The 13,450-nt window shown below is 32.0% G+C and overlaps 1 protein-coding gene across 2 annotated transcripts; it reads right to left on the reverse strand.

Annotated features, from left to right (window-relative positions):
• Nucleotides 1-6,241: 6,241 nt before the first annotated feature.
• LOC125836552 (DEAD-box ATP-dependent RNA helicase 11-like) lies at nt 6,242-13,257 on the reverse strand. Of its 2 annotated transcripts, none has more exons than XM_049515746.1 (7): nt 13,174-13,257; nt 11,487-12,402; nt 11,263-11,346; nt 9,747-9,989; nt 9,256-9,423; nt 8,529-8,642; nt 6,242-7,161 (listed from the first exon to the last, which is right to left on the reverse strand). In XM_049515746.1, exons 2-7 carry the CDS (start codon nt 12,192-12,194, stop codon nt 6,664-6,666), a joined length of 1,815 nt encoding a protein of 604 aa, XP_049371703.1. In that variant the 5' UTR covers nt 12,195-12,402; nt 13,174-13,257; the 3' UTR covers nt 6,242-6,663. The 2 variants fall into 2 exon arrangements, with proteins under 2 accessions (XP_049371703.1, XP_049371695.1); XM_049515738.1 differs by having other exon boundaries at nt 12,933-13,219.
• Between the last annotated feature and the right edge of the window lie 193 nt (nt 13,258-13,450).

Here is a 13,450-nt window from a genome sequence, read left to right on the forward strand (position 1 = left end):
TGGAATATAATCTTTTCACCTACTTGAAAACAAATTAAGAAAATCTTTATTATTATTGCAATAATTATTATTTTTCTGTAATCTGAGAAATTTAATTTTTTTTTCCTGTTTTTAGTCACAGGACAAGAAACTTTAGCAGAATTTTTAATGCTTAGCATTAATTAATTGGGTCAAACTTAAAACTGTTGTCTATGTCCCTTGTGGTTATAAAATATATATATTGAAAATGTCAGCACTAGACTTATAGTAATAAAAATAAGATTTTGTTTAATATGAAATTAAAAAATGGTACTATCTTTTTCATGTTGGGTAACTTGGAAGATACAATTTGGCCGTTCGATTAAAAAATATTTACTGTCTCGATTAATATATACGAATTATATATTTATTATATATAATTATTAATACACAGTTGAAATTTTGAGAGAATAGAGATTTTATCGTAGAATATACACATAACTTATTTCTACTTTAAGAAGATAGAAAAATGATTTATAATAGAACCTCAACTCAAAGAACGATAAAAAATAAGGCAGAAACAATAAGCTGATAAGATGATTGAGGCTAAGGAAACAAGTAGAAATAGAAATCGAAAAATAATGAAAAACAAGAATAATATCAATACACGAAGAATGGTAAAAAATTTATTTGAACATAATTTAACTTTAAATTTCTCATTTTATATTTATAATCACACAATTTGGCACAAAAAGAATACTAATTAGATTGTTGCAGTTTCATAAACACATTAAAGATCAATAAACATATCCCATTAGAGTTTTATAATCTATTTCTTTATACATAGAATACAGATTTGCTAACAACAGCTTATAAAAAAATAAAAAATTCCCTAATAAATAGTTGGGTGGTTGTAGTAAAAAATATTAAACAATTGAACTCTCTAGACTCTAATTTTTTTAAAAAAAATGAATTAATGAAATACACAAGATTATTTCGAAGAAAAAAAGATTAGTGATTTTAACTCAGCTACATTAATATGAACTATGTCTACTGAATTGTAGCAAATTACTCGTTAAATTAATCAAGATACACACAAACTAATTCAGAAGGGCAGAGGGTTTTTTTTTCCACTAAGCAAGATGTTTGTGTAATATAAATTTGATGTAAACTATAATGAACATAAAATAACTCTTTGAATTTACTAGGAAATGATGACTATCAATATTTTAAAATTTTAATAATAGATGTCTCATTACACTATAATTAAGAAATCATAGAATGGAGAGACTTTTTCTTTTCATGTTTATTATTCTATTTAATTTAATTTAAATGTGATATGACTCAAAATTTTAATATTCAAAACACTTTTTTTTGCACTGTCCCAATCAAAGAAAATAAAAATAAATAATCAAGAAATAAATATTACAAGAAATTGTAGAAAAAGTCAAAGATTTATAATTTATTTTGTGGTATTGTGAATTGTACTCCAATTTTAAACCACGTAGCAACCTCATCTATTTGTAATTTCATTTACATATCACTATTAAAAAAATTGGAATTAATTAAGAAATTTATCGCTAAATAACCCATGGCTATTAATTTCTTTTAACAATTAGTCCTTCAATAAAATAAACAATGGTTTTTATTGTTAAGCAATAGAAGTCCTAATTTTGTCTTTTTATATATATATATAATTTAAGTCAACGCGTACGAATATATGCACTATTCCTTCGTTACAATGAGTACAAACTTAGAATGATATTATAGGTTTTTGCTAAAATTTCATATTATCGTGTAATATGTTTATATCGATTAACAAAGTAATATAACGACTCTTACATTCTTTAAGATATTCCCTATCTGGAGAAAGAAAGCATCTTCGACGGGACTAAAGAAAATGTGTAAGAAATCGAGGGACCGATGATTTGAACCTATGATCGATCTGTACCTGACATGTTGGGTTAGGTAGTCGGATTAGCATCCCTTGTCGCCTAAATTAAACAATTTCCCTCAATACATTGTCAAATAAATTTTAAAGTTGATTTTTTGTTTTTCCTTGTTATTTTTTATTTTATTTTAATGATATCAAACTGTTAGTTGTTGTTAACCAATAACCATACAAAGAGTTCAAGTAAATGCAAAAATACAATAATTTGAAAAAGACTAGCCTTCACTTATAATTAATGCCTCTACCTAAATCACCAATAAAAATATCTCTTCACAACCAAGAAAAAAAAAACATCAAAGCTCCTTTATGGAGTGAATATTAAGGATTATAATGAGAATTTATTTATTTTCTATATCTAAAAAAATTAGGGCAAAGAGTCTGAAAAATACTTCAACTTTGGTCGAAATTGCTATTACAATACCAAACTTTATGGAGGACCTTTTACCCCTCTACACTATTTAATAGTGTATTTTAAAGGTATATATGTGTCCACGTGGACACATTACTATTTATAATGATGCAATATTTATGATTTTCACATGGGCACATATATACCTTTAAAATACACTATTAAATAGTGTAGGAGTAAAAGGTCCTATCCAAAGTTCGGTATTGTTACAGTAATTTCGGTCAAAGTTCGAATATATTTCAGACCTTTTTTCCAAAAAAATTAAAAGAAAATTGAAGGTATCTTTTATGGTGAATTTAATAAGAATTTTGAAGTGACATTTGCTTCAATGTTTAATGTTTAGCTATCTTATTTGAGTATTTAATCTCATTTAATTTTAGGATTTTAATTGGTGTGTGCATATGTTATTTGTATAATTGATTTATCTTTTTTTTTTCTTTACGCTGGTAAGTAGTAACAAGTTTGTTTTTTTCGCTTGCCTTAATCACATATAGCGAATTTAAATTCAAAGAATAAAGAATTTATTAATAGAGAGTGTGAATCTTAATATTATATAGTATATTATATACAATGATCGCCCTTCGATTCAATAGACTCGATAATTGCGCTCGAGCTCACTCATAAATAATGGGACATTAGTTCTTATGAGCGCAATACATAGAAATTCTGAAGCATCACCATACTAACACTTACACATCGTGTTATATAATTAACAACAACCAACTCTATCGTGTTAAATAATTAACAACAACAATATATTCAACGTAATAAGATGTATGCAGATCTTCATAAGGTATAGAAATTGTCTCTGATAGATTTTGAATTATAGAAAAAAAGACAATAAAATTATAAAATACAAATCAAATACAACAACAGATAGTAACGTGTTATATAATTATATATATTTAAGCATATCATAACAATAAAGATGTGAGAGCACAACAATCAATAACCAATTCCTCATAAACATTAATTGATTGGTCAAATAAAGATGTATGGTAAGTTCAATTTCCATATATAACAAATTATTGTGGGTCCTTTTATATATATATATTAATCAATTATGCCGGCCATTTATAGGTTTCTATAACTATTTATTATATAGGTGAAGATTAATAATGAAGTCTGATTTTACTATGTTTATATTTATCAATATGCAATTATGATTTTTTTTTATTGAGATCCCTTTTTCTTATTTTATTTATCATATGCTAATTATATAAAATTTAAAATAATAATCATAATTATATAAAAGTTGGTAATCATTTTATATCACTATTACTAAAAATCACTTTTTTCATATAAATTAAGTTACTTTTATGTAATTATGGTATGGAAAAAAAATAATCTAAAATAGACAAGGATAGTCATGACGAATATGGTGAATTTTAGTCATTAAGCCGTTTTCGATGGACACACCAAATTTTATGCCAAAGAAATGTGTAAATCAAATCCAGAAATACCAGTGTGTACTGATACATACAAAAAATGATTCACGAATTCAGATTTTATGAATTGAAAATGCCAAAAAAATAAAATAAAATTATGTGTATTAAAAATACATTATCAAGTATAAATTTTTTTCACCTAATTAATACACATTGGATATTATTTCATATATTTTATAAAATTGTCATGCATAATTTTATAAATATTTGGTAGATTCTTACGTAACTGTTTTATTAGAAAAATTTAATTTACAATAAACAAATTTAGCATGTGAAAAATAGTGGAGTAGCTAAGATTCTGAAGAGGAAAAAATTAAAAGAGAAAAATATAAAATTTTATCGTAATATTCTTGGCATGACATACAAAAATATTGCTCAATTTTTTTCCCACATCCGGTGTCCAATATCTGTTTTAAAATACCGATTAATAAGGACTCGCAACACGTAAGTTCCGAGAAACGCTCCTTATTAAAATTATTTTATTTTCGAAACTCAAACTCGGAGATTATTAATTAAGAGTGGAGGAATCTATCCGATCCGTCAAACACTACTATAAGTCTAAACACGAGTATATGCAAAATACAATTGTCCACACCAAACAATTACTTGCCATTTTGTCTGATTTGTAAAGGTCAAACAATTCCATCTAAAAACCTACAAATACCTAAAGTTCACCTCTCAAATTTTACTATTATAAATATTATTATGCGACATATAATTTCATTTTCTAAGAGTCATTTTCACAAGTTTTGGTTCAAAAAAATAAATTTTATAGCACACACAAATTCAAAAATTAAAATATCAAACCAATAAATATCAAAGTTGAATAGAATTTGGGTTTTAGAAAGGTACTTATTAGATAATGCGAGCAAAAATAATAACAAATAATAAAGTTTTTTTCTAAAAATAAAGTATAAGAGGTGTGGCAAGGAAAAAAGTCAAATCAATCAGACTCGACAATCAGAAAAAACATTTGAATTTGACTTAAAAAGAAGCAACACTATGAAAATCATAACTTGATCACCATTGATAAATGAAAATATTTTCAAATTACTTCATGTTTGCATGACCTTTTGATATCTAACGTATGTTGAAATTGAAATAATACAACGTTTTTGATAGAAAATAATGACTCGTTCAAAAATAATAATTATAATAATAACTATTATTACTATTATTATTATTATTATTATTATTATTATTATTATTATTATTATTATTATATAAAAAATATCTCTCTCCCTTAAAATAAAATAAATTCATGTCCTATACTTTGGTCAATATTGAATAGTTAATTTGATGTATTAGCTTTTTCTACTTTCTTCTAGGAATTGTTTTGTCACTTTGTCTTATAGGGAGATGCAAATTGGATATAAATCAATTTAAAAATAAAAAATAAAAATAAGATTGAAACTAATTTAAAGAATTTTACAAAAGACAAAATATAAAACAAAAGAACTTTACAAAAAGATGGTAAGTTTGTCAACTATTTCAATAGAGCTAGTGGAATTTATCTATAACCTAATAAAATGTCGTCATAATGTGCGATTTTTTTTTAATTAAATATCAATTGAAGATCAGTTTGAAAAAATATGTATTTAAATTGAAAGAAGGTCTTAAATCAGTAGGGCAATAACGTAAGTATTATTGACCTGACCCCTTATTACATTATTCAGATAAGAAATTACATCATTTTTCATTTTGAGGAAAATTTTCCATATCCAACAAAGTGGCTTTAATTAATATTTGCAACAATCATATTTTTGATGAGGTATAATCTCATAGAAAAAATAATTTTCATCCTACATACATCACTTATATTTTTTAAAATAAATAAATTATGTTAGATTTCTTGGCAACTAAACCACTACTAACTAAAAAAAATTCAATGAGCATATCATCAAGAAAAGGACCAACAACTACTTCAAAAAAGAAGTAATGTCAAGTCATCCACAAAAACATACTCTACAACCCCCTCCCCCCCACCCCACCACACACACAACCAATCATTGAAGAAAAATGAAATATTAAATAGCTAACCAACGAGGGTAGAATCGTAAGTATTTCTTCATCTTCAATCAGAAGTTTCAACTTCAAGCTTGGGTATGAAATCGTCTTTGTTAGGAAGATTCTCAACTAAACCTGGATGTGCAACCGTCTTTTATTAGGGAGTTATTTACCCAATGTAAAACTTTCTTATGAGAATTCCGATTTAATCGAACTCCGGCGTAGATACCAAACACCAACAAACCATAACAAATCACTAAAGAAAATCGAAGAAGTAAAACATATGACGAACGAGGGTAGAGTGAAAATCACTCCTTCATCCTCAACTAGAAGTTTCAAGAACGAACAAGGGTATGAAGTTGTCTTTATTAGGGCGTGTTTTACCCCAATGTGGAACTTTCCTATGCAAATCCTGATTTAATCAGACCCCAAATGTGGGTATCAAACACGAACAATCAATGATTAAAGAGCAAAAACTTTCTCTAATGTGTATAAAATAGAAAATTTGATTAATAAGACTTCAGAATATTACAACAGTACTGACTAAAGTTGAAACATAACTTCAAACATTTGGTTCAAAGGGCTCTGCAGAAGAAATCTACAACCAACAAAATTGGGTTAAGAGAAGTATAAACCACATTTCTAATGAGGCAAAAAATTCCTAATCTGTTAGTCATTATTCGCCGCGACCTGCCAAGATTTACACATCCCCTAGAGCCCTGAACTATATGTCACGAACGACAACCACCATGGAAAGTGAAAACTCGAGTACAACGGAAGAGAACTAAGAAGAGTGAGCAATAGCAAGAGTAAGCTCTGAAGTGAGTAGTTTTGCTAGTGTAGAACTTGAAAGTACAACTGAATTTGCTAGTGGGGCAAAATGAGGCTGGTTAGTCCCATGCACTAGTCACGCCTGCTGTTCCATACGATGCATTATACCCCCCAGATGCATAGCCACTGTTCATATTGGCACCACCACCATAATAGTCTGTAGCACCACCACTGGCACCTCGATTATAAGAGGAATCTCTTCGAAAGTCACGAGCACCAAAACGAGCTCCACCACGACGATTCTTGCCTCCATAAGTGGATCGAGCAGCAAAGCGAGAGAGCCAAGCGGGTACTTCTTGGTTTGCTTCTTGCATCAAGTCAGATAGTGATCTTGCCAGTGAAGAATTGTTCTCGTTGAAGAAGGCAGTAGCTAAACCTGTTTTTCCTGCTCGTCCAGTTCTTCCAATACGGTGCACATAGTCATCAATATCATTTGGCAGATCAAAGTTAACAACATGTGCAACATGGGGGATATCGAGACCACGTGCTGCCACATCTGTTGCAACCAAGATTGGTGTGTGACCAGTTTTGAAGGATCTGAGGGCATGCTCTCTCTCCTGCCAAAGATGCACAACAATAGAACACGGGTTTAAAACAAATAAAAAAGTCTCCAGCATAAACGACATGAAGGAATAAGGTAAAAATGGGAACTGGGGTCACTGAACCCTGAGAACTAAAACACCATACTGACATACAATAAAGCTTAATGAACAAGCTTTCATAATAGCACAAAAGAAATACAGCAAATGCTTATCTAACCAAAGCCATTCTACAACTCATTTGTTAAATAAGATATCCGTAGTCAAACCCGAACAGATGAAGCAATGCAAAGCAACATCTTACTCTACTTTACAAAAAAGCCAAGAGTGTTACATTAAAGAAGCATGTGATTGGGGACTGCAAGCATACAACACATATTCCATTTTATGAAGAGGTAGCTCCCAGCCCAAAAGACAACGAACTTCCATAGAAATTTGCTTACAGCAATTTCGACAACATGAAACTCTGTTACAGAAAACTAAAAAAATTGAGGCTCCCCAGAGGTACCAATGTATAAAAACGACAAATCAAAGCTCTTTCCTACAAAGAGCTGAAATGTAGCACATTTAAGATTGAACAATGGAGATTTGTGAAATCAAGGACAGCAGGTTACAACATTTATATATCAAATGGAAGCACGATGCACTGCCACCATATGAAATGTCATTTTAAGGAAAGAGCAGAAGGGTTTTACCCAAAGAGGAATGGAATAGGGCGTCAATTTTCGTTCACTTTCATTTTAAGAGAAATAAAGAGATAAAGGAGATTGATTATGTGCTATCTCTATTTTAAAACTGAGAATCAATACTTCTGATTTTATTTTACTTCTACGAGGGAAGAAACTTCTTCCATTTGTGGACAAATAAGATTACTGAAGAACCAAGGAAAGAGAGGAGGAAGGGAACCTCAACCCCCTCCCAGTTTCTAGACTATGGCCTTTTAATATTTGGTTTGAAAATTGAAGTGGCGCATACGCACTATCCATCTAATCATCACAGACAATGTAAAAGAAGGTATTTTGAATCTAGAGAAGCAACCTAACACAGTGAAGATCATGAAAATTGAGATTCCACAGTAAAAAGCTATATTGAAGCATGTCCTGCTTGTTGACCTCCAAAAATTTAAATACATCCTCCATTTCAAATGCTAATTCATGGTTCAACTTGGTAAGACTTCTAATTGAACAATGGGAAAATAATAGTTATTGAAGCTAGCCAAATTATGAATCGCAAAATTCAATTCAATATATATAATGAACATAATATGAGCAGAAAGAGAGAAAGAAAAAAGCTAAACAATTCTAGAAAGATAAAATAGTTATTGTTATAAGCTTGTGTATCATTAGATAAGTCAACCAGAACACACTAGGTGTAAGCAGCCGTACCTGCTGAGTTCTATCACCATGAATAGCAGTAGCAGGGAAACCATTCATACAAAGCCAATGCTCCAGTGCATCAGCTCCCTTCTTCGTCTCCACGAAAACAAGGGTAAGAGATTGCTGAAAAACAGAGAGAAGCAATGTGTATAAATAAGTTGAGAAGTTTGAAACTGGATGTTTATAAAGAAAAACATAAGTGAAAATTATGGGTATGACAACCATCGTTATAAAAGGGTAAAGTTAAATTCCTAGTGGAGTGTTCCACAGATATGAATTTATATGTTTCAACCACCAAAAGCCAGAAGAGGAGCCAGGATTTTTACTTTATGGGTTTTCGACCACAATTCTTTTAGCTTTCTGGGTTCTGAATAGTTTATTTTTACATATTAAATAAAAAAAATTAATGCAAATACAGAGCTTGAGCTAAAGTTACTCGGTTCTGGCGAATTCTTAACCACCATTGTGGCTCTGTCCCTACCAAAAGTAAAATATTATTAGAAGGACATTCCAGGGTACACCAGACACACAGCAGTGAAGCAGATTGACAATTTAGACAACTATCACCCTTGGCTGCCTCTTCCTTTAATACCTAAAATGTTCTATTTCCAGAGGTCAATCTTTAGCACCTGTACTTATCTTTTCTTCATCACAAACACGCTTAATTTAGTGATGTGCTGCGCTACCGCGTAAACATGAATAACTGAGTAAAATTGAAACAATAGACAGGAGCTACCTTGCCATGAACACCGTTTTCCTTCTGCGCATGAAGAAGATCCATCAAGTGACTTCTCTTGTCAGTCTCTTGAACATATTCAACTCTTTGGACAATCAAATCTGTGCTAGAGCCGACCCTTCCGACGGCCAAAAAGATATAAGTGGATAGAAAATCTGAGGCCAGTCTCTGCGTTCAGATTAAATTTTAAGTGTATTAATTTTGCAGCAAACACTACCAAGGCGCTCTTTCCTATGCTTTAATCAAGTAATATACATCCAAAAATTAGAGGAAAATATGAGCTCCATTTAATTGTAGAAGAGCAAGCAGCTTGAGAATTTGTAATGATTTTAGAAGGTCGCCAGAATGTTGCTCATCCATGAGGAGGAACCCAAACCAGTTTGTAGTCAGAAGCAACAAATTCCACAGGATAATGGAGTTATTAAATAAATTAATATCAAGGGAAAAAATTGAAGGATCAATGAAGAGCCTGTCAATGTAGAAAAAATAACCTGAATCTCTTTTGGAAAAGTGGCACTGAAAAGCATGGTCTGTCGCACACCTGGCGGAGGCATGTCCATCTGCTGCACTATTTTCCTTATTTGAGGTTCAAAACCCATGTCAAGCATCCGGTCAGCCTCGTCTAGAGCCAAATACCTTATCATCTGCAACGAGACTCTTGCTCTCTCAAGTAAGTCTACCAACCGTCCAGGGGTTGCTACAAGAATATGCACACCTCTCTCTAATTCTCGAAGCTGTTCACAGTGTCACAACATAAAATTGACTGAGAAACAAATTACAGCTTTCATGATGAAAGATTTTTTTTGTCAGTAAGGGCAAAGTGTCAGACATGATAGCAATGTAGTCAACGATGTACCAAAGGAAGATAAACTTGTACACATTAAACAATGCAGACTGCAGAGACGCAATCTCTCTCAAGCCTCACCCACAGATTCTCATATTATTACGAGCCCAAATGAGTGCCTGCAAAGGGGTTGAAAAGTAAAGCTACTACTCTATATTTTTTTTGGGACCAGTACCATTAAAGAAAAGCTACTATACATATATATATATCGAGAAGGTAGAAATCTACTTCATAGTTCCATTATGAAACGAGGATATAGAATCAGAATCCATTTCACAAATTACTCAAAAAGAATAAAACTGAGGGATAATTCTCTCTATTTCTCTCGCATTCTCTCTCTGACTCACACCACATATATTTCTTAAATGCACCCATAAACATAGCAAAAACCAGATATCGCATATTCACTATCTCCAAAACGTTGCAATTACAGCTACCATTATATTAACTATATGAATTCAACTGGTATGAAACCTCTTCACGTGAGTCAAGTTTCAGTAAAATGAAGGCCAACTTCACACTTGTATAAGTTTTTTTTAGACTCGTTAAGTCTCTGATTCAAGGTCAGCATTGTTAAAAGAATCTACTCACTTAAGAAAGAGTCCTTATCCCCAAAAAAAAAAACTAAGAAAGAAGGTCCCTACCAAAAAATAATGATTAAGAAATAATGTTATAGAAAGTAACAAAACACAGGCAAGATCCAGTTTGAACTTGACAACAACTTAATCAGAACATGAATCCCTCTGGTGGCATAAGAAATCCAAATATCAGAATCTCAGAATCAATCCAACTGACCTAAAGTTAGTGATTTTGCCAAAACATTATGGAAGTGGACAAAATGTACTTCTAAGTAATTGCCCTGGGGACAATTAACTTTTGTTAGAGAATACAACACAATATACACTCCAGAAAGTGCAGCACCAACAGTAAACGGAATGCTCTAATATGCTACGAAGTAAATGTAGCAACCTAAACACAGATGTCATATCATCGTATACTTGCTCACTTTAATTTATCACACCGATATTACAACAGAAGCTAACATTACATATGAAAGAAAACCCAACAACTAATAATTCAAATAAAAAAAATAGCGGATAGATGCCAGCAAAACATAATAAATTAAGACTGAAGTACCAAGCAAACAAGAGAAAATATAGAACCTGTTGGTTTATAGGAGCACCACCATAAGCAACAACCACCCTGACCCCAGTTTGATATGAAAATTTTTTAGCCTCATCATGAATCTGCAGATCACAACACAACCTTCCTTCAGATAAAACTTGTTTTGTGAAGCAAACCATATATCAATGTACAGAGAATAAAATCCTTCTTCATATCTTCTTCTCTTATTCATCTATATAGACCAATAACCAGAAAAACTTACTTGGCAAGAGAGCTCCCTCGTTGGGGAGAGAATAAGAGCTAGAGGAAATGCCATGCGTGGACGTGGAGGTCTAGGAAATTGGCCCCTCATGATCCCACTGATGATGGGGAAGCAGAAAGCAGCAGTTTTTCCAGAACCAGTTTGAGCACAAGCCATCAAATCCCTCCCCGCAAGTGAAATAGGTATAGCATGCCGTTGCACAGGGGTTGGCTTAACATACTTGCACCTCCTTATATTTTCATTGACAGCTTCACCTAAATCAATATCTGCAAAAGTATTCACAGGAGGGGGCACATTATCCCCGCTTGTTTCCACTGGAATATCCTCATATGCATCAAAATTGATCGCAGAACTCTCTAGTTCACTAACGGGTTCACTATCATCGTTTGTAAAGGGGTTAACTTCCCGATCCCTCCCACGATCCCAACCACCACTTTTGCCATTCCAACCACCACCACGTCCTCCTCCACCAGCATAACCAGATTGGTATTCATTCCTTTGACCACTCCAACGACTCCCAACCACATTTGGGACACCATAACCACTATGGTCATTACCTAATGATGCAGCAGCCCCAGCATACGAAGCCTGTGCAGGAGGATCAGTTGAAGGTCTGTTTCGCAGATGTGGTGGAACATATGCTGACTTAGACGGAGCTCCAGCCGGATTCTCGGCTGCAGAAACAGAATCAGCCCACGACATTGACATAGTCAAAACACCCAAAAATCACACACTCCTTACCTTCCCTCAAGTTGCCAAAACAAAAAAAAACAAAGAAGATATCCCTAAAACCAAAATTTCAGCTAATTTTACAAATCCAAGCTACTTAACCTTCCGAAAACCAAAATTCAGATCAAAACCCAGCAACTTTCGTCATCATCAAATCAAATTCAAATTCACCAAGTCTCAAATCAGCCTGCAAATTCCACAACCAGGAAAATCAGTCAGCCACTTATCACCCACTTAAATAAACACATATTCTATATAAACAACCTCATATCAAGCATATGCAATCCAACCCAAATGAAAACACAGAAAATGCAACAAAAAAAACAAAACTTTGAAGTAACAAATCATAACCAAAATGATCACACCCCCACATAAAAATTGAAAACAAAAACACCCATCACATATATACATGTTAAGAACAATCCCCATTTCAGGCAACATATAACAATTCCCATCTCAATAACCAGCAAAAAAAACACCAAAACAGGAAAAAAAGGGAAACCCCATTTCAAAAATTGCAAACTACACCTAGAAAACACAACCATAATCAACAATACCCACTTCACAAAATTGAGATAAAAACATGAAAAACAAACAAATACCCATTTCAAGAATCAGTTAAAAACAACAAAAATTCCCAAATCAACACAACCCCATATCAATATTTGAAGCAAATACATACAATGTAAGATAAAAACAATAAATGAACTTGCAAACCTCTAAGTTTGAGAAGCAAAAAAGGTAAGTGTTTCCGATCGGAACCAGATGAAGAAATGCAAAAAAAATATCTTCTTTGATGTTTGATTATTTTTTTTTCCTTTTTTTTTTCTATATATATACAAAAAAAAGAAGTTAATCTTTGTTGCTTCTCCGTTGATTAAACGTAAAGGGTTTGAAATGAAAAAGAAAAAAATGGGAAATAGAAGAACCAGTAGAGAGAATTGAGACTTCTCCGTACGTTATGTATACACAGTTCTTGATTGCGGCTGGCCTAAATTTTTGCCTATTTTTCTTCTTTTTCTTTCAACTATACTATATACTACCGTTAATAATTCTCATTTGTTTTTTTATAATTTTTTTCTTCTTATAATCGTAACGTTCGAATCAACTTTTGCATATTAAAAAATAAAGATGTATTGAAGATATCCTTTTTAACTCCATGCGAATTATGGGAAAAAGGATAAATATACCCCAAATTATCGTAAATGATATGCACATACCCTTCGTCGTACTTT

This window comes from Solanum verrucosum, unplaced genomic scaffold, assembly GCF_900185275.1.
Source record: "Solanum verrucosum unplaced genomic scaffold, falcon-dt-bn FXZP01000284.1, whole genome shotgun sequence".
Classification (NCBI taxonomy): domain Eukaryota; kingdom Viridiplantae; phylum Streptophyta; class Magnoliopsida; order Solanales; family Solanaceae; genus Solanum; species Solanum verrucosum.